This window comes from Vulpes vulpes, chromosome 2 (assembly GCF_048418805.1).
Source record: "Vulpes vulpes isolate BD-2025 chromosome 2, VulVul3, whole genome shotgun sequence".
Taxonomy (NCBI): domain Eukaryota; kingdom Metazoa; phylum Chordata; class Mammalia; order Carnivora; family Canidae; genus Vulpes; species Vulpes vulpes.
In genome coordinates this window covers 3,167,098-3,188,332 of record NC_132781.1, presented here as the reverse complement: position 1 = coordinate 3,188,332, position 21,235 = coordinate 3,167,098, and the positions used below count along the sequence as shown (strand labels likewise).

Sequence of the window (21,235 nt, the reverse complement as noted above, 5' to 3'; positions counted from 1 at the left end):
ACACTGGCTGATGAATTCACCGCCAGATGTTGGCTACTGGAATGCACAACCGTCGACTTAATTCAAAGCACACGCAACCGCAGAGCCCCTGCCCCCACCCCTTGGGCCGCGGACACATGATGTCACTTCCCCCCGCTAGCAGCCTGCAAAAACAATCCCTAGTACACCCGGCCAGATTTGGGATGGAAAAGAGCTGGGTGGGTGGAGAGTCGAGGTCGGCGACGATGATCCAAAGAACACAGGCTATGTTCAGACTGTGAGAGAGGATGACTGCCCAGGGGAGACCCGGGGAGGCCAGACTGTCCCACTGCGGCGCAGGGTGGGGCGGTGACGGTGGGGGTAATAGAAGGGGGCTTTCGGGACACCCAGGGTGTCCTCAGCACACAACGCGGCCTGGGCTGGCCTGGGGACGCCGGGGGTGCAGCACACTTGACCAAACCCAAGCAGAGAATCAAATCATCCCCGGCCCCCGCTCCCCACCAACATCTTTTGAGTCCTACGGTGTCCGTGGACCTTCCTGGGGAAGCAATGGAGAAGAGCAAGCCGTTCCCCTAACCTGTGGGGGAGCCAGACCCAGAAAGAGAACCGCCTCTAAGGAGATCATTTATTTCACACCCACTGAGCCGTCTTTACTATCTTGCTGTGAGCCTGGCCGCTCTCCGGAGGAATCCCATCTGCTGCACATACAGATGCATCCCAATAGGACACTTCCCAATGGGGCCACTGTGCCTGGGCACCGGCTCCCAATTCCAGAGCCAGGTAAAGCTGTGGATGTTCAAACGTGACTTTGAGCCCTTCGTGGCCGTGGTTCCATGCACTCAACACACGCTAGGTCCCCCCGGGGCCCCGGTGCTGGCTGAGGCCCGAGCTTCGGGCTTAGGGAAAAATCACGCATCTGCCCAGAAGAGCTGTGGGAAATCTCTGGGTTTGGAAAAAATACTCAGTCTAAATACGAGGTCAAAATCCAGCCCCGGGTCATCTGAGCCTCACCAGTGCACTGACTCAGAGCAGCAGGGCTGGCGGGGTGTCAGCAGAGGCCTCGTCCCCTCGCAGCCCAGCCCACTCTCCGCCGCTCGGGGGAACCCGCTGCCCTCCCGTCTGCTCCCAGCCCCGTGGTCCCTCCGTGAGGGGCGCGCGCCCAGTGCCCCTCGTGTACGGGGAGGGAAGGATGGGGCCCGACCTGCCAGCACATCTGCCGACACCCCGGGTCCGGTCCCCGGCCGAGAGGGGGTGGGGCCGCTCCACCCGGTGACTGGACCGCAGTTGAGCCAAGCCTGTCGTGGACACCGGGTTTTGAGGCCCCAGCAGCGGCGTGCAGTTACAGGGGTGAGCGTGGCAGAGGGCACCTCTTAGGGGAGATGGGGCCACTGCGTCGCCCGAGCTGCAAATGCCCTTCGTGGGTCACGGGGCCACTTCCTTGTCTCCACGCAGAATTATGTGCCAACCTCTTCCGGGGAAACACAACTGCCACTTACTCCAGGTGGGCTCCACTCTGTGCAGGGGCGGGGGGGGGGGGTTGGGGACAGTGGCAGAGCTCCCCGCTTTCATCTACGCTCCCCAGAGATGGGGGGCTCCCGATGGCAGAGCTACCAAAGTCCCCACTAATGCCTGTGACAACATCCTGCAGCTGCCATTTGGGACAAGTGTTTCTTATCCCTTTTGGGTGCACAGGTGACATTGTGGTCCACCTGGCTGAGATCCCCCTGAGTTCTGATGAGCTTGCCCAAAGCCCGGTCAAGGGCAGCCCTGGGAAAGCCAGGGGGTGCCCCACGGCCTCCGTCTACACCCAGACACGCCTGGCCGTGACAGCTCCAACAGGATGAGCACGTTGGCAGGGCCCCGGCCCTCGTTATCACAGGAGCCCTAATGGAAGTGCCTCAGTGGACTTTGGGGACAGAGTAAAGACGGTCCTGTACCCCTCTTATGGGACTGCATTTACATCCTGAGCAGGGTGGACGACCTCCGTAGCTGGAGGGCAGGGAACGGGGTGGACCGTGATCTAGAAGGATCTAGATCTAGAAGAAGGTCTAGAAGACCGTGATCTAGAAGAAGGAGGATCGGGCTCATGTGGACCGCAGGTCTGCTCAGACCCCCTGGGTCTCGAGGCCCCCACCCACCCCACAGACCTGCACATGGAAATGGGGTGTGGTCACAAGGCACGTGTGGCATCAGCGCTGGCTCTGCACCCACCCGTCCATGGGAGCGTCCAGCCTGCCTGCCCACGCCCCACCTCCTTGGGTGTCCCTCCGTGGACACAGTGGGGAGGGCCTTCTCTAGTGTCAGGACCTGGCCACCTGCAGCGAGCAGTGGGGCCGACTTCCTCCAATGCACTTCCTTTAGGGAACTGAAAAAAAGTGTGTGTGTGTGCAGGAAGCATCATTTCATAATTAGAGACCTCCTGGTGGTGGTAAGAGGCAACCAGGGGCTCCCTCTGTCCGAGCAGCAACCCTGACAGACCAGATGCCACCTTTGGGTCCTTGCAAACCTCCTCGTCCCCGGGGAGCTCTGGGGCAGGGCTGTGCCCATCCAGGGCGAGGGCAAGGGTGGCTGGCGTGACTCAGGCCAGGGTGGGAAATGCCTGCACTCACAACCACCCGGAGCAGACACGTCTATGGGAGCTGAAGGTGGAGCAGGGAGGGTGACAGGGTGCCCGAGAGAGGACACAGCAGCACTGTGGCCCTGGTCCGGGCCTTTGGTCATTCTAGCACATTCACATAAGCTGCTGTCCACTGGATGCCCTGTCTCCATGGAGACCAGCGTTCCCACCTCCACTTCCTGTCCGTTGGCTCCGGCCCCCTTGGGAGCACGCGGGAACCATCTAGGAGCTCATCAGCTGTGCACAGAAAAGCTGGGGCACCGGCTGCTCGCCCCAGCCCCCCAGGACCCTGGCAGGCCCCCGACTCACGCCCCGCCAGCCTTCCTTCTCCCCGTGAGCCCAGCGGGACCTCATGCCAGAGGCTTTGGTCACGGTTCCCGAAGCCTTGGGCTCAGGCCCTTCCCATTCACGTGCTGCTGAATCACTTGAAAAAAATGCATCCCGATCCTGGGAGGATTTGCCGAGAACAGTGCGGCTTTGTAGAAAGAACTGCTGCTCTGCACTTTCTCCGCCAAGACTGCGACCAGCGGCCAAGCTCAGCCCTGCAAACCCCAAGCCTGGAGCCCACAGCGGGGGCAGCGGCTGGAGGGGGCAGGAGGCAGAGGGAGCCTGCTGAGGGCACACCCGGCCACCCCCCTGCAATCCCTCGCCATCCACGGGCTGAGGATGGGGCCCAAAGAGCCGGGGTGGCCCTGTCCTCACCCTGCCATTGGCTGGCCATGACCCGGGGCAAGTCTCTGCTCCTCTCTGGGCCGCCCCACTTGCAGGGATGAAAGCACGAGAGCCGGGCCCACAGCTCAGGCCCATCAGCGTGGACGGTGGGGCAGCCCCGCCCCTGGCGTAGGACTGAGTCATGCGGTCCGTGGGCTGACCCCAACCCACTGCATTCTCGGGCAGAAATGGGGCTGTAAAGGCTGGGATCCCAGGGCCTACAGTCCCAGCTTCCGGCGTGGGGCGAGCCCGGGAGGCACGTGTACCCGCTGCTTCGCCGCCACCGCCTCATAGCTCAGCCTGGCAAACGGGGCTGCCTCCTGGAGCTCTCGGTATACAGGGATGTGCTGTCAACCTGGCACCCCCTGTCCGGCCTGGGTCCCCGCCTGGGCTGTGACAAGAACCGCGGAGGCAGGCTGCACGTCCACATCAACCCCTCATCATGCTACGGGGGCGGAGGTGGGGGCAGGATACTGTCCACATCTCGGGGCCATCTTCCACTCACTGGAAGAACCACAGCAAGTCAGAGAGGGGCCCCTGTGTCCCAATTTTTAAGAAATGGCATTTTTCCCATTATAATTCTGAGGTTCTGGATGTTATTACACATCTGATGGCCATGCACCTGCTGTGTGGGGGAGGGGACAGGGGTGGGGCCCTGCAGACGTAGAAGGCAGTCACGGTCCAAACCCACGATGCCTGCTGGCGCAGCTAGCGTAGGAGCAGGCCATGCCATCACGGGTGCCATTCCTGGGTCTCTCGTCCTGGCACCTGGGAGGCACTGCTGGTCTGCACCTGCTCTAGACGGTGCTGCTGTTTCCCCTCCAAAGCCCTTGGGCAAATGGGGGCGCCTGGCTACCATTGGACAGCCATGGAGGCCTTCCCAGCCTGGGGAGGACTCAGGCGGGGCTGCCAAGAAGTGACCAGACAGTCAAGGTTCTAGTAAATTCACACTGAAATGGAAACAGGGAAGCTAAGCTGCCCACCAAATCTGTGAGCAGAAGCATGAAACCCACGGCAAGTTCTAGAAGGTAACAGTGTTCAGAGAGGGAGGACCCGTAGGGGAGGACCCGAGAAGAGCTTCAGGAGAGTGAAGGTGCACACAGCCATCACGCCAGGAGTCCTCAGTGCTCCGTGGGAACCTGCCAGGTGGCACTGTCCCAGGCCCTTGGGCACCACAGTCCACGTGCGTCAGAGTCATCAGCAGGGAGCAAAGACAGGGTCAGCCAGGACCCCAGCCTGCTCTCTGGACACTGCGGAGATGGAAGATACCCAGGACATCTCCAGAGGGAATTGGGGGCCGGCTGGAGGGAATCGGGGGCCGGCTGGAGGGCACCTTCATCGTCTGCACCACTGGCCCTGGGCAAAGAGGGCCCCTCCACCCCCAGCCTCCTGCAGCACAGGTGGAGGAGGGCAGGGTGCTCGTCCCACTGCCGGGGGACAGTGTAGGTGTGATCCTCCGGCAACAATGACTCACCCTCCACCCAGTCTCGCTGCCCATCTCCCACACCCACTTTCGGCTCAAGTGTGCCTGAGAAGGGGCACCTCCTTCCCTAGAACACTCGGGCCACGAATACCTCGTCTGAAAGTCAAAGGCGGGCGTCCTCCATTCACCAGACCGTGGCTTCCAAAGCCCTCATTACTCAGTGTTTGGGTCCCATCATGACCACGTGATCCCACTGCACCCCCCACCCCAGGGACCAGGGCGATGTGTGGGCAGCACGCAGAGCCCCGGGCGACCCTGTAACGTGCAACACCGAGCCACTAGGAGCTGGCACGCCTCCCTCAGGTAACCTTCACTTGGCTTGGGAGGCTCAGAGCCCTCCCGGCCCCAGGGCTTTGTCCTCACTCACGTTGGGCTTAGATCACATTGTCCAGTTGGCTTTGCAGCCCCGTCCCGTGACATTCCCGCAGCAGAGGACAGAATGACAACGTGCCGGGATCAAATGTTTTCTCTACGGAACGTGGAAAAGCCGGATGGACAAGGGAGCTCGAGGAGATAAAAACACGAGACCACAAAAGCTCCCTCACCCCAGCTCCTGGGGACCAGAAAACCACCCCCAAGAAACTCATGGGGTGTAGTTACTGCCCCGAGTAGCACGTGTGGGGGTTCTGTGAGCCCGATGCTCCCCGGGGGAGCCCAGCAGAGGCATCTCACTGGACTGGGTCACCCCGCACCTCCCTGTGCACCCCACGCAATGGAGGGATGGGCACGTAGCTAGGGAGGATCAGCATGCAGGAAAGGGAAGCCGCACGGAGATAAGAAGCTGGTTTGGACAAGTATTCGAGATCTTTGGACAGTGGGCTCATAATTGTTCATTATGTTTCCAGAAAATTTACATTAAGAGAGAGACGGGACCATTCACGGGCCAATGATACCAACGCATCATCAGGGCCGAAGACGGATGACCCAACTCAATGTATCTGAGGTCCTGGGTCGCGGTGGGGGAGGGAGGCAACGTGTCCTCCAATGTCGGTCCAGGGTCACCTAACTATGGCTTGAGGTCTGAACCCAGACACCTCCCCGCCCCGATTTTTGTAAATCGAGTCTTATTGGAACCTGGCCATGCCCACTCACTTGTGTGTCGTCTACGGCTGCTTCCAAGCTGCGGTGGCAGGGGAGGGCCGTTGCCATAGAGAGTGGCGGGCTGGCAAAGCCTCGCGTACTTGCTATCTGGTTCCCTGCAGAAAAAGTTTATTCACCCCTGTTCTGGCCTCTAAGTATCTGCAACCGGCAGACAAACCGCCCCCCACCTCCCCTACCCCGGGGCAGGGTTTCCATGGCTGCTGGGTCAGGGGTGCAGCTAGGGGTGGGACACTGACCAGCCAGCCAGGCGCCTTGCCACTGCCAGCCCCAGACGGAGGCACCTGGCAGCCGCGTTGCTGGGGACCACTCCCCTTCTCCTCTGCCTGTCTCTCCCCTTCGTCTTGCTCCCTAATATTAGAGTTACAAGAACATACTAAGCCAGGTCCCGTTAAATGACGTTGAGGGACGGCTGGGTGGCTCAGGGCGTGACCCCGGGGTCCTGGGATCGAATCCCACATCAGGCTCCCGGCATGGAGGCTGCTTCTCCCTCTGCCTGTGTCTATGCCTCTCTCTCTCTCTCTGTGTCTCTCATGAATAAATAGTTAAAGAAAAAAAATGTTGGTTTTGCTGGTCTGAAAGACTAAAGAGGCTTTACTGCAATCTCCCCATTGGCGTCTCAGCCAATAGCTAAGCAACAAATGATGTATCATTTGAAACTGTGCCTGCTTGACCTTGGACGCCCCTGAAAGCCCAGTGTTTATTTGGCTAGAACATCTGGACCCCTTGCTTCACCTGAGTGTCTCGCTGTGCGAGCGGCACGTGCGTGGCCTCGGCCCCGGGGACCGCCTCCGCGCTCCGCCAGCCAGGCCCGAGGACTGCGCCCCACGCGGGGTTCCCATGCTTGTGCTGGGGAACCTTCTGGAACAGGACCCCATAATAAGGCAGGCCTAGGGGCCCAGGGTGGGAGGGGGTGGGGGGGACAGGTGGCCGGCTGTGGAGGGGCCCACCGGTTTCTGAGCAGGTGCCACAGACACAGACCACACAGGCTCGGGGACCCGTTGGGGCATCACGCCCGTAATCAGCGATTGTATTTATCATGGGTGGGACGCGCGCTCTTATCATATCGTCTGAAACTCTTGCAAGCGTTTCCTGGCTTCTTCAAGAAATTGCTTGTGCAATTTGTTTTGCTCTTCAATTTGCTGCTGAAGGTCATGGATCATCTGACTGTGCTGGTCATCGTCGAAGAAGCCAGAGGCCAAGGGGGAAGTGGTGTCGCGCTCGCACTCCCCTTCCTTCTGGTCTTGGGAGGAGTAGGACGTGAGGCGAGCCAGGCACGCCCTTCTCTGTTCTGTCTGCCCTTCCGGCTCCGGCTCTGGCTCGGGCTCCGGCTCCGGCTCGGGCTCGGGCTCTGGCTCTGGCTCCGGCTCCGGCAGGGCGCGGGCCTCCCAGCTCAGCCCTGGGGAGCCCGTGGGGTGCACCAGTTCCTGCACCCGGCCGGGCCTCTGCCACCACGCCATTGGGCCGCCTCCGTCCACCGGCTCCGCGGGGCAGGGGCGACGGGGACCCTCCGCCAGCGGGTCCGGTCTGGCCGGCGCTGGTCCCGAGCCCGGGCTGCAAAGGAGCCGGCTCTCTCCTCCAATAAACGATCCCGCCTTGGGAGACCTCGGTTTACTCTCGCTGCTGGACGCGAGCCTGGCCACCCGATGGTATCTGTGGCTCTCGAGCCGGCTCCGGAACCTGTCCGCGCTGGCGTGGGATGCGGTCTGGCGGGCCTCAGCCGGCGCGGGCCACGCACACTCCCCACGCGGCCCCACGTCCACCTCGGTGCCCACCGCGCTCCTGTCTCTCGGGGTGTCGCCTCTGCATTGGGGCGCCTGCGAGAGGCCGTGCTCTGCACTGGAGCTCTGATCCACCCGGGGCCCCGGGGCCAGGTGCAAGCTCAGGTGCCTCTTTAGCTCTTGGTTCGTGTTAAACAACTCCTGGAAGGCAAACTCGAGCTCCCTCTGCCACCTGCTCCTGTCGCCGCACCTGCACGGAGACGCCCCTCTGCAGGTCCAGCCCCCCAGCCACAGCTCTTCCAGGTCCCTTGCCCTGCCCTCAGGACTTGGGTCCAGACCGCTGCTCTTGGGGCCCTGACCGGGGGCCGCCGGCCTCTGCCCCGGCTGCCTCCTCCCGTCCCGGCCTCCTTCCTTCTCCCTTTTCTGCAGACGCTCCAGCTCCCCGGCAGTGGCCCCGAGCTCTTCCACGTCCATCCCCCTGCTCCCCCGGGGGTCAGCGGGACGGCGGCAGCCGCTGGTCTTGGTCGAAGGCACTCGCTTCCCTTTAATCTTCTCGGGGGCGCAGCGGGGGCGGTGAGTGAGGCCCGCGGCTCTGGGGGCCCCCGGCTTCTCCGTGCCCACCGCTTTCCTCTGGGGCTTGGTGCGCCAGGGCTGCGGTCTGGGTCTGACTAGGTCTTCTCTGCGACTCCTCGCTTCTCTGGTGGCCGCTCTGTGCCTCTCCCCGGCCCTCTGCGGCCGGGCTGCTCCTCGCTGGGCCGGCCCCTCCGAGTCCGGTTGGTGCTCCCTGGCCTGTCCTCCCCCGACGCCTAACAGATGTGCTAAATACGGCCGCTCCAGGCCTCGGACCTGCTGCGGGGGGGCCTCCTGCCACCCCGCCTTCAGCTCCTCGACCAGGCACTGCGGCTGCTGGCTCTTCCACGGCTGGAGGTCTGGTCTCCTCTGCAGAGCGAGGGCTCCTTTTTCACGGACTTGTAGTAATCTCTGCTTCTGCCTCAAAAGCGGGGCCTCGTGGTCAGGGCTGGGACTCAGCCGAGCGGCTCTGTCCGCATTCCTTTTCATGTCGGTGACCTGTGCAGACACGGCTCCCGGGGGGAAGGTGGTGGGAAGCAAGAGCGGGAGTCAAGGTGCCAGGGGCCGAGGAGCCACGGTTGCCACGGCTGTCCCACGCCAAGCCCACGAGGACAGGACACACGCTGCTGCCTGGAGCGTGCTGAGGAGAGCGAGGCCCTGGAGACAAGGCACACGATGCTGTGAATGCAGGACAAGCTCTAGAACATGTCCCTCCAGGTCACTCTGGCCAAGACCCGCCCTTGAGGGCCCAGGCTCTGTTCCCAGGTTGTCTTGCACACTTTTAATGAGCCCCTGTAGGGCAGCTGTTTTCAACGGGGTGTGGTTTTGCTCTCTGGGGCACATGTGGCAACATCTGGGAACCTTTTTTTGTCGTCACAACTGGAGCTGGGGGGCGGGGGTGTGCTACTGGCACCCAGGGCATGCTCAACATCCTGCATTACCCAGGACGGTCCCCACAATGAACAGTGGCTCATGTCCACAGTGCCAAGGCTGAGACCCCCGCCTGGGGAGATGCATTAGGACTCAAGCAGGGGTGGGAGGGTGCATGTGTCTGGTCGCTGCAGGAGGAGCTGCTTATAAATGGGCAGAGGGGAGGGCGGAGGAGGAGTCTGTGCACGTGTGCAGGGGTGTGTGTGCGTGTGCAGGTGTGTGAGCAGACACGTGTGCATGCACCTTCGGTAGGAGAATCCACTCCAAGCCAATCGCTGGGTTGGGGGAGGGGTGCGGGTGTTAAGCTTCTTTTTCCAGGATTCACAGCTCTTCTCTTGTGGGATTAGAGGAGGGGGATGCTTCGGCGTCAGGAAGGGATCCGTGGTCTGCAGGCCCCCCCTCTAGAAAAGGAGGTGCATTTACACCAAAAAAAAGTGTGGATTCACACGTCTACGGCCCCCTGCAGCTGATGTCAAAACCAGCCAGACTGGGGGGCTAGAGGAGCGCCTTCCTGGATGGCTACAGGCTGCGCCGAGTGCCCCTCAACCCCCCACCCCGCTTTCATCTTAGCCTACGTGCAGCCGGGTGCCAAGGCCGACCCAGAGGCGTGGCGGGAGTCAGAAAACGCCACCACGCCCATGGAACAGCAGCCCGTTACGGGCGTCTGCTCACCTTTCCTAGATAACCCTGTGAGCTAAGGAGCTACCAGCACCCCTAGTTTACAGGTGGGGAAACTGAGGCAGGAACCAGTTAAGAAACTTAACCCAGGTCACACAGTTGGCGAGCGGCAGAGACGGGTTGGTGCCTTTGACCACCCGAGGCTGCTCAGGCCACCGCCGGCTTTTGGTCAACTCGGTCATGTGGTCATACGCTCAGAACAGCGGCTAGAGTTCCACCCGCCACTCTGCCAACCACCACGATGAGCAAGAGGAGGGGGAGAGGGGGAGAGAGACAGAGCGCTGGGGCATGGATCGCGAGTGGCGGGGATTCCACAAAGGTGCCACCGCAATGCAACGGGGGGAGGACCAGTCCGGGTGTTTTCCCAACAGCTCACGCCGGGGCGGCTGGATGGCCACCGGCAAATCCGTACACCACGTACAACAACCAGCTCAAGACGAGCACAGCCCTCAGTGCAAGGTCTAACGCGACGGCCGCAGCGGGAGTCGCAAGTGTATCTTCATGACCTTGGCTCAGGCAGAGACTTCTTGGATCCAACCCCAAAAGCACAACCAGCTGAAGAAACGGATAAGGTGGCGTTATCGATACCAAAAACCTTTGCACGCCAAGAGCCATCATCGTCCGTGAGAACAAAAGGCACAGCCTGGCAGGAAGTACCTGTGAATCACAGACGCAACAGAAGGCTTGAATCCAGATTCTGTAAACCACCCCGAATTCAATAAGACAAATCCAATTTTTAAACGGGGGGGGAAAAAAAGGCAAGCAAAACAGACACTGGACTAACGGGGAGGCACGCGGCTAAGGAAGCCTGAGACGTTAGCACCAGCAGGCATCGGCGGCGAGCGTGTGGGAGCTGCGGGGAGGGACCGTCCGCGCCCGCCGGGGTGGCCGTCGCGGAACAGATGGACCACTTCCGCAGCTCGCGGGGAGGATGGGCGTGCGGGTCTGAGCCCCAGATGCCAAAGCCGGAGCTTCCTCCACCCTGGGAATGGCCACCGTGGTGTCCAAAGAGGCGGGGAGAGGTCCGGAGAGCTGTGAACGTCCCCTCGGCTCCCCTGGAAGGCACCGGAGAGAAGGGGAACCGCACCCCTAGATCCAGCGGTCCTCCGGGCCACCTTCTGTCACCTGGAGACGGTCAGTAAAACCTGGACGCGCCCCAACCCTCTTGATCGCCTTGAGCCAGGCCCACAGAGGTGGGCACCCCAAGATCGCCAAGTTGAGTTTCCTAAAGACACGTAAATGGACAAAACCATAAAACATCTGGACAGACATCTTGGGGACAAAGTCCAGAAACTACAGTCAGCTCCCAGTTTAGGAACTGGCAACCCTGTGACACCCAGCACAGGCCTCCTGGCCCTCCCTCGGCTCACATCCCGCTCCCCTGAGCTCCTCCCTCCACGCCCGTCCTGTTTGCTAACTTGAGACCAGAGTACCCTGAGCATCCGGGGTTCTCTCTCTCTGGTCTGGGAATCGTGCTCCCCCCGAGCTGGACGGCTGCCCGCCCCACGTCGGCTGCCTTCGTCCCCTCAGGGAAACCACAGGCCCTGTCCCGACACAAGCCCCACTCAGAGCAGCAGACGGGAGGCGAGGTGGACACTGTCTGGCCTCCCGCGCCAAGTGGACACTGGGCCCATTCTCCTGCACCCTCTGTGGCCCCAGTGCGGCGGCCACCCCCGGGCGGTCGCTCAAACAGCCTCCCAGTAGAGGCGGGCCCCTGCCAGGCTGCTGGGGAGACCCGCTGGCAGGCGGCGGGGAGGCGCCGGGCCCCAGGCCCACCGCAGACTCCAGGGCACCTCACGCCTGTGAGCAGGACCGGCCACAGTGAGAGGCCGCGAGGCTCCCCGACCTGCCCCCGCGGCCCCCTCCCACATACAAGGGGCACACGCTGCCCACGCAGGGCCACTAGGGGGTGACACTCTGGAAGCTGCCCACGTGCCTCACGGGGGGTCTCAGAGCCTGCAGGTGCACTGGCCACGGCTAAGCGGTGGCAGTTGGTCAGGACAGAGCCCCCGACCCTCCAACGGTTGGCATCCGTTGTGACGATCCTGCAGGGCACTCGTGGGGCCCCAGACCCCCTAGAGTGACGCCCACGGTGGCGGAGTCAGGATGACCCGCAGGGACACCACACCCCTCAGAGAACATGGGGCATCCACCCACCTCGCACGTGCCCTAGTCACACCACTATATGATCCGAGAGCTTCTCTGTGCCCATTTCACAGACGAGGTAACGTGCAGGCAAAACGGAGCTTGCTGCATGGACAGGACACGGATCACCACGAAGACCTCAGGGACGCAGGCCCTCGTGGCACAGGCCGTCCCTCTCGCCTGGTCTCACCCCGGCAGGGGAGCTCTACTCCCATCCCCACTTTCTGATGGGAAAACTGAGACTCAGAGAGGTTAAGTGACTTGCCGAAGGGCACACAGGTCATAAGCAGTACGGCAAGGGTTCAAACCCAAGCGGGCCGGCCCCTGATCTGAGTCCCCCACCTGCAGCCGAGGGAGGTCAGAGCTGGGAGCCAGGACTCTGTCCTGGGGTGACCTTATCACCTGACCTCCCACCACCGTGAGAGGCGCTCAGCTCAGCCTCTGGGCTCTGGGGGTGGGGGATGCTCTTACTGGAGTTCATCGAATGAACCACCCTCCCCTTTCTCATTCACGTATTTCACTTGCACATCGAAAGCCAAGATGCAGCATCTGGATCTTGATAAAAGTCCTGTTTTGATGCAGCGGGTCCGGCTCTGGCCCCAGGACCACACTTTTGAGTCCCGCAGTCCTGGCAGACGGCTTGACCTGGTATCCGCGTCTCCACCCACCTCCTCCCCACCTGAGCCCTCCCCCCCGAAAAGACTCCCCATCAGGCTCTCTGCCAGCCCCCCTGCCCCCAACCCAAGCCTTCCGCCTCCGCACACATGGCTACAGCCACAGCCACCAAACCAATTCAGTCAGTGGCGTCTGCACTGGTGCTGTGCTGCCCACGCTGGTGGGCATCCGAGCACCATCCATAGGCCACGGGCCTCACAGTCAGCTCAGCTGCCATGTAAAATGTAGGTTCCCAGGGCACCTAGGGGGCTCGGCCGGTGAAGCAGCTGCCTTTAGCTCAGGTCGGGATCTCGGGGTCCTGGGATCGAGTCCCGTGTTGGGCTCCCAGCTCAGCAGGGGAATCTGCTTCTCCCTCTGCCCCTTCCTCTCTCCCTGCTCGTGCTCTGTCAAACACATAAATCTTTTTTAAAAATCCAGATTCCAGGGGATCCCGGGGTGGCTCAGTGGTTTGCACCTGCCTTTGGCCTGGGGCATGATCCTGGAGTCCCGGGATCAGGTCCCACGTCAGGCTCCCGGCATGGGGCCTGTTTCTCCCTCTGCCTGTGTCTCTGCTTCTTTCTCTCTTTCTCTATCGTGGATAAATAAATAAAATCTTAAAAAAATCCAGATTCCCAGGCCCTGCCCCACATGGACCCCATACTAGCCTCTGTAGGTCGGAGCCCAGAGCCTGGTTAGCACACCAGCTCCCAGGGGCAATTCCCAACAAGGTCAACAATCCCTGGCCCATGGGCCTGTGCACATGCCGGCAGCCCACGATCTGGGCCTCCTCCCCAGCACGGCTCCTTGCGGGTCCCAGAGGCCACCCCCGTCCCCACACCCAGGTCCAGGCCAGCAATGTGCTCATGTGGGTTCTTCTCCCACAAACAGAAACCTCCTCAACCCTGCCCGCAGCTCCCCAAGCCAGGTCCGGTCCCTCCCCTCCTCCAAGGCTGCCCCCCGACCCCTGCAGCAACCAGAGAAACGCTCCTGCTTCTCTCCAAAGGCCGACAGACTCGGCAAAGCCCTGCCTCTTTGAAACATATAAAAATAGACACAGAAAGGTGCCCATCAGCTGGCACAGCCGGGGAACGTCTCCCCATAACTAAAGCTCACTCTTTCATGTGTCAGGTTAACCATCTCTGTCTTCCGAGAGTTCACAGAACAGATGGAGTGAGAACTTTTTCGGAACACTCCAGATCACCTTTGGGACTAAGGACATAAGGAATCCCTCTAGAGCTTTTAAAACGCGTGGGACCAAAAGAAAAAGAAAAAAAGGAAAGAAAGGAAACGGGCTATGTAGGACAGAGTAGCCCCCGCACTAGATGACCCCAGGATACAACCCGGGTTCTACAGGCCGACGCTTCATAGCGTCCAGTGTCCTCCTCCCCAGCTGTGAGACACAGACACAAGCGACAGTGCCCGAGCCTCCTTTTTCCCCAACGGCTCCTACCTACTGTGGTCTGGCGTCCACACAGGGCGCGCGTTAAAAACGGGGTCTAGGGGGATCCCTGGGTGGCTCAGCGGTTTGGCACCTGCCTTTGGCCCAGGGTGCGATCCTGGAGTCCCGGGACCGAGTCCAACATCGGGCTCCCGGCATGGAGCCTGCTTCTCCCTCCTCCTGTGTCTCTGCCTCTCTCTCTCTCTCTATGTCTATCATAAATAAATAAATAAATAAATAAATAAATAAATATTTAAAAAAAATAAAAAATAAAAAAACGGGGTCTAAAGAAACGGGAGTCTGCGGCCCGGGGCACGGACAGGCTCTTCTGTGAGTCGCGTACACGAGGGTGTGACTCTAAATGTACCAAGTCCTGCTGCGGACATCCAGCACTCAAGTGCCCACGGGCCCGGAGAGCCAGCGGCGCTGCTGGAGGTGCCCGGCCCACCCCCCACGGCTCAGAAGATTTGTTCTTTAAGATTTTATTTATTTATTTAGAGGAAGCAAGAGAGCAAGGGGAGGGGCATGGGGGGGTAGGTGGGGAGAGAGAGAGAGAGAGAGAATCTCAAGCAGACTCCACTCAGAACACAGAGCCCGACACGGGGCTCAATCTCAGGACCCTGAGATCACGACCTGAGCCAAAATCAAGAGTCGGATGCTCGGGGCTCCTGGGTGGCTCAGTGGTTGAGCATGTGCCTTCAGCTCAGGGCGTGATCCCGGGGTCCTGGGATCGAGTCCCACATCGGGCTCCCTGTGTGGAGCCTGCTTCTCCCTCTGCCTGTGTCTCTGCGTCTCTCTCTGTGTCTCATGAATAAGTAAATAAAATCGTTAAAAAAAATTTAAAAAGACAAGTGAGGGACACCTGAGTGGCTCAATGGTTGGGTGTTTGCCTTTGGCTCAGGGCGTGACCCTGGGGTCCCAGGATCGAGTCCCACGTTGGGCTTCCTGCATGGAGCCTGCTTCTCCCTCTGCCTGTGTCTCTGCCTCTCTGTGTCTCTCATGAATAAATAAAATGTTTTTTTAAAAAAAGGGATCCCTGGGTGGCGCAGCGGTTTGGCGCCTGCCTTTGGCCCAGAGTGCGATCCTAGAGACCCGGGATCGAGTCCCACGTCGGGCTCCCGGTGCATGGAGCCTGCTTCTCCCTCTGCCTGTGTCTCTGCCTCTCTCTCTCTCTCTCTGTGTGTGACTATCATAAATAAATAAAAATTTAAAAAATAAAAAAAATAAAAAAAAGACAAGTGATGGGGCCCAGGCCCACGCAGCTGACATACGTGCATCTAAATAAACCCAAAGAGGTGAGGGCGTGGCCAGCTAGCAATGTCTACTTAGACAACGTCGCGGGGTGGGGGGGGGGATGTTTGTAACCACTGGAATGTTTGGGAATCAACCTAATTGAGAAACAGACAGTAACTGACGACTACGTGACGAGAAAACCTGAACCGTGGGGAGGTCGGACTTCCCAGAAAGAATTCAGAAAAACCAGAGCGTGTTCAACGAGGGTGGGGGAAGAGGCCGTGGCCCAAGTTCAGGAGGAGAATGAAAAACCCGTCCCAGGAAGAAGTCCTCAGGAGCCTCTAAGAATGTTTGGGGTGGAGCCTGCAGGTGATAGAAAAGTCTAGAAAAGCTCAATGCGGTGGTTCAGAGTATTAACCGTGCGACCTGGTGCAAGTTTCCTAACTCCGGCTGCTTCAGCTTGCTCCTCTGCGGAGTGGTAGTAACAAGGGCACCCATCGGTCTAGCCGCTAGCACGCATCATCGTTAGAAACGCCCAAGTGCTCGGCACGCCGCTTGCGGAAAGAGGATGGTACTTACTGCGTGTGTCTCCGGGTGACGGAGCTAGACCAAGAACACATTACAGGGAGGCAGAAACCGGCCAGGTGGAAAGAAGCACGTCCTACCGGGTTGTCTTGATATCATTGGGCTGACTTGGTAGGTAGTGAGACACCCATCACTGGAGGCATCCAAGCCAAGCCCGGATAAAACAAACATCAGAAACATTTTTAACTCCGTTTCTCCGAGTTCTCGCTTCTAAACATACACTCTGTGACACCCACTGTGCCGCCCAGGGCCTGGCGAGGTTCGCCCACTGCCTGACTCTAAGTTCCAGAGTGGTGGATCCTAACGCCAGCTGGGTTTTGGACTGGCTGCGTGAGAATCACAGGGGGCCGGGCGGGGGGGGTTGGTGTTGGTAGAACAGAAGTCCTGGTCAGGCCCCACGGCAGATTTTGCACCCGAATCCTGGGGCGGGGGCTTATAAATGTGTAGGTTTAACCATCAATCACCCCCATGGACAGCCTGACGGGCCCACTCCCCAAGGCCCTTGGAGGAGCCTCCCCCAACGGCCGGGCACCCCACAGCAGGTAAGGGGTGGGCACCGCAGGAACCTCGGACGGCCTGCACGGGGGTCTCCGGGGCCCACTGACCAGAGCAGGCTGGACTCGCAGCTCCCCACGTCCACCAGCAGCCCGGTGTCTGCCCCAGCTGGTGGGCCACGGGCAGGCTGCCGCCGCGGCAACCGCACAGCTGCTGGCCTGTGACATCAGAGCAGGGGTGAAGTCAGGGACAGTGACGAGCCAGCCAGAGGGCGAGCGCCTGGCAGGACACCTGCTGCGGGCCCGCCAACCACACAGACTTGGCTCAGGACCGCCGTGGCCGTGCACGGGGCGGGGGGCGAGCGGGATGGGGGACGGCCCACGTGCAGGGGTGATGCAGGGTCCCAGAGTGTGCACCCCGGGGGTGCTCAGGGAGGGGGCTCCCCGGTGAAAACATCCCTCCCGCCCCAGCCCAGCGGCATGTGCCCCCCCAGCAGGGGTCTGCTCCCTGCTCAGGCTGGGGTCACACGCTCCTCCAGGATGCCACTGCTGAGCGGAACCGACCGGAGGCAGGAGAGAAGGGCCCCAGGCCCCCTTGCGCCACGCACCCACCCAAAATAAGAAATCAGACGTGCCTGCCCTCGTTTCTCAGGTGAGGGGCACCCTCCAAGAATCTCACAATTAAGAAATTTCGGGGACACCTGGGCGGCTCAGCGCTTGAGCATCTGCCTTCAGCTCAGGGCGTGATCCTGGGGCCCTGGGATCGAGTCCCACATCGGGCTCCTTGCAGGGAGCCTGCCTCTCCCTCTGCCTGTGTCTCCACCTCTCTCTGTGTCTCTCATGAATAAATAAATAAAATCTTAAAAAAAAAAAAATTTTGTTTGAGGAGCAGGACTTGGACCCTAGGAAGTCAAAGTGACCTATCCCGGGGTTTGGTTCCTTGAGAGGAGAACGTTAATTACAGGACCTTGGCCGAAGCGTGGGAATCTTGGAGACAAAAGTCTCCGTGTGGGGCTGGGACGGCCCCGGGACGCGTTCTTCCCACGGGAAGCTCCCAACCACAGCCCCCCACCTCCACCCACTTTTGTCAGGGCCCCTCTTCCTGGTCCTGTGGGTGCAGAGTCTTCTCACTCTGCAGCGAACACCCCCCAACAGCTGGGCCTCTGCAGCGTGGTCTTGGGTCCCCGCCCCCCAGCGAGGGACAAGGTCAGGGGTTGGGGGGCGTCGGGCGTGCTGGATGAACACGGCATCCAAGTGGCACGGGGCACCCGATGACCTCCCGGAACGCCCCAGCACGGCCACCAGGGCCGTCCTCTCCGCGCCGCCTCTGGAGCAAGGACGTTTCTCCTCGCCCGGTTGGTGCTCCCACCAGCACCTCGCCCCATTCCCGGACGGCAGCTCCCATCCTCGCCTCTGCCGACGGTCCCTCCTCCCCGGCCCCCAGCTCTGGAAAGCCCGGGCCCTGCTACCGCGCCGCGACCAGCGGGCTGCAACTTTCAAGATTACACGGATCGTTCACGCGCATCGTAGGAGAATTAAGGAAACACATGCTTGTGAAAGTCTAAGTGCCCCCTCAAACCTTCTATCTCAATGTGTGAGGTCAAAAAAAAAAGAACTTGTACACCATTTGGTCCCGCGGGGCGTCCGAGGCTGCGATTTATTTAACTGTCCCCCTGCTGCTGCGCATGTAGGTGTCTCCACGGTTTCCCTAAGACAAACGACCCGGGGATGGATATCCCCCTGACCAGAGGCGAGCACGCGTCCTCAGTTATTTCCTACACACAGGGCTGCTTGATCAGAGGGGGGACTGATGGTTAAAGCCTCGAGGGGGCAGCGTGCCCTTCCAAGCCTCTGCGCTGCGCCGCGTAACACAGGATATGCCCGCAGTCGAGCCCTTCCAAGGACAACAAGCCCCGGGGCCAGATGAACCGAGCAATGGGAAGTCCAGAGCTGTGACATCCAGTCCCGTTTCCAGAGACTCGTGCCAGGACCGGGCTCCTTGGATTCCTGGCAAGGGCCCTCGGCGGCATGACCTTGGGTGAGTCCTCCCTCCACGCCCAGCCACAGGACGGGACACGGGTCTCACCTGCCCGAGTCCTCGTGAGTCAGAATCGATGGGAGGTCCTTCTGTGCTGGAAACGCCTAGACCGGTGATGTTCTCATCCCCCTACCCCCACCCCGTACGACTGGGATTGACGTGCCTTGTGTTTTCAATCTCCACCTTCCAGAAATGATGCACAAACAGCAAAGACCCTGCCATAGAGCGGCTCCTTCGTGCTCTGTCCTGGGCCCACCTGGGGTAAGGGGACGAGATGTCGCAACGGAGACCCCGGGATGGGCGGCACACAAGCCTGGCTCCGTGTTGGCACCACCCCCGCCCCCCACCCTCACCCTACCCCACCCCACCTCACCCCGGAAATGCCAGGCTGGTCCTTTTCTCTCCCAGAGACCATGAGGGATGGAAGGGGAGATGCTAGGAGGGCTGCACACTGTACAGAAAAGCCCCCAGGAGCGAACCGGGCTCACATGTCCAATAAACAACCCTTTGCTGAAAAAGAAGGCACCTGCGTGCTGCCCCCCCAAGCCACAGGGTCATTATGCTCCCCCTGAAATGGGTTCTCTCCTCTGAGCAGAACAATCCACCGTGGACCCGCAGCCCACAGGGGACCCCGAGTCCTCTCTCCCCCAGCTGGTGACCGGGGAGGGCCATCACTTGGAAGCACCCTGGACTCTAGCCTCCAGCCAGGGTTACTCCGGGACACCCAGGAGCCTCGTGACCATGGACAAAGGCTCAGGTCATCCTCAGTGTTGGAGGCCCTTGGTGCTGACGTGAGCGCAGGTGCCCCTGAGTACGTGCAAGCACGCTAGACTCGCAGGCCTGCGGCATCACCGCCCCACATCTCTGCCTGCAACACATTCCTGGCTTTCCACTCTCGGGCACGTCACAGCCCCGGGGAGGGTCAGCCGACTGAGCCCAGCGAGTCCGCACCCACCGGGAGTGACCACAGCAAAGGCGAGCCGCAGAGCGCCCGAGGTGCGATCGCCTCTGGGGCTGTGATCCCTCCCGTCACGGGCCTGCCCCGGAGCCGTCTGTCCGTCCGCGTGCCCTGAACTCCCTGCTGGATGGAGGCCGGAGAGAGCAAGAAGGAGCCGGCCGGGAACGGACGGGGGAGGTGGACGTCCCTGCTCCACCCGCGGCCTCCCTGCAAGGAGCTCCAGGACGGATCGGCGAGTGAGCCGGGTCACGGAGTTCCGGGGGCACTGGGGTGCGGGGTGGGGGTGGGGCGCTGACGGCCCTCGGGGCTCCCTGGCTTCCACACCAAGCTCACTGCTCACTCGTCAGAGATGTACGAGCATCACAAGTGTGATCCCGCCCACACGAAGAGGGAGCCGAGACACAATCAGGATTCAGAACCAGTCCTGGCCGGCTCTTCTCCCAATACCTTCTTCTACTTTTTTTTCCTCTAAGACGTCGGTCCATTGCCTCATTCTGCCCTCAGTAAAGAATCAGCTGTGGATTCCTAACCAGGGCCCTCGGGTAGAAGCAGAGGGGCGTCGGCAAAGCCTGATGCGGGCACCCCCCGCCCCCGCCCCTGTGCTCAGCCGGGTCTGTGAAGGGGCTGCCAGGAAGGCCCAACCAGGCCCCCCACGCTACAGATGGGAGAGACCGGCAGAGCCCCGAGCCCAGCCAGGTCCTGCTCCGGGGCCAGGCCGAGGAGCTCTCAGGGTCTCTCCACCCACGGAACGTTCCCCAGCAGGAAGCCTCAGAGCTCATCCCGGTCTCATCACGGGCCACTGTGCTCCGGGCTCCAGGGCCCAGAACAGGGGGCTGGGCTCACTCGCTGTGTCGGGGTCAGTCGGCACCCCTGCTCCTCAAGCGGGCGAAGGGCGAGGGGGCAGCGCCAGGCAGCCGGCCCTCCCGACTGGGGACAGGGACAGGGACAGACGGGCCCACCCGGGTTCAGCGCCCTCACCCACCACGTGGGGGCCGCTCTGCCGCCCGCCCCCACCCTCACCCCTGCACACCCCTCCATTTCTGTCCTCCGTGCCTTTCACCGGTGACATAATCACCCACCTGCCACATGCTAATCCAACAACATTTAGACAACGTAGATAAACAAAAAGAGAAAGAAACATTGCCCTTGATCTCACCCACTGCTGAGAATTGTGACGGACACGCTTCCAGACCTGTCCCTACATGTGCATTTAAATGTGTACACGCTTCTCCGTGAAATAACGAATGTTACACAGACAAGCAATAAAACCATATAAAGGAAAGCCGGTGGGACACCCGGGTGGCTCAGCCATTGAGCGTCTGCCTTCGGCTCAGGGAGTGACCCCAAGGTCCTGGGATCGAGTCCTGCATCGGGCTCCTGCTGGGCGCCTGCTTCTCCCTCTGCCTGTGTCTCTGCCTCTGTCTCTCTCATGAATAAATAAAATCTTCAAAAAAATAATAATAGGGATCCCTGGGTGGCGCAGCGGTTTGGCGCCTGCCTTTGGCCCAGGGCGCGATCCTGGAGACCCGGGATCGAATCCCACATCGGGCTCCTGGTGCATGGAGCCTGCTTCTCCCTCTGCCTGTGTCTCTGCCTCTCTCTCTCTCTGTGACTATCATAAATAAATAAAAATTAAATAAATAAATAAATAAATAAATAAAATCTTAAAAAAAAAAAGAAAAGCCAGTAAATTGCCACACAGAAGCTGGACAGTGGTGACCCCAAGGCAAAGGGGAATTTAGGGCCAGGAGGGATAAGCAGAGGGCTTGGGGGAAGGGGGGGGGAGCAATGTTCTGTTTCTTGACCTGGATGCTCACCGGGAACTTAAGAAACGGACAACGCGTGGGCAAAGGTTTTATCAAAACGTACGTCAGCCCCAGACTCAGCCTCAGTTGGAGAGAAG

At 60.7% G+C, this 21,235-nt stretch overlaps 2 protein-coding genes across 2 annotated transcripts in view; both read right to left on the bottom strand.

The window, feature by feature from the left end:
• Positions 1 to 21,235, bottom strand: part of TIMP2 (TIMP metallopeptidase inhibitor 2) — a 48,348-nt gene that overhangs the window by 19,463 nt on the left and 7,650 nt on the right. The gene's annotated exons all lie outside the window — the stretch shown is intronic.
• Positions 6,884 to 8,770, bottom strand: CEP295NL (CEP295 N-terminal like). The gene has a single exon (XM_025999873.2). The coding sequence runs from the start codon at positions 8,666 to 8,668 to the stop codon at positions 6,950 to 6,952; it is 1,719 nt and encodes a 572-aa protein (XP_025855658.2). The 5' UTR covers positions 8,669 to 8,770; the 3' UTR covers positions 6,884 to 6,949.

Coding starts and splice junctions, on each gene's coding strand:
- CEP295NL (XM_025999873.2), bottom strand. CDS start 8,668: ATGAAAAGGAATGCGGACAGAGCCGCTCGGCTGAGTCCCAGCCCTGAC.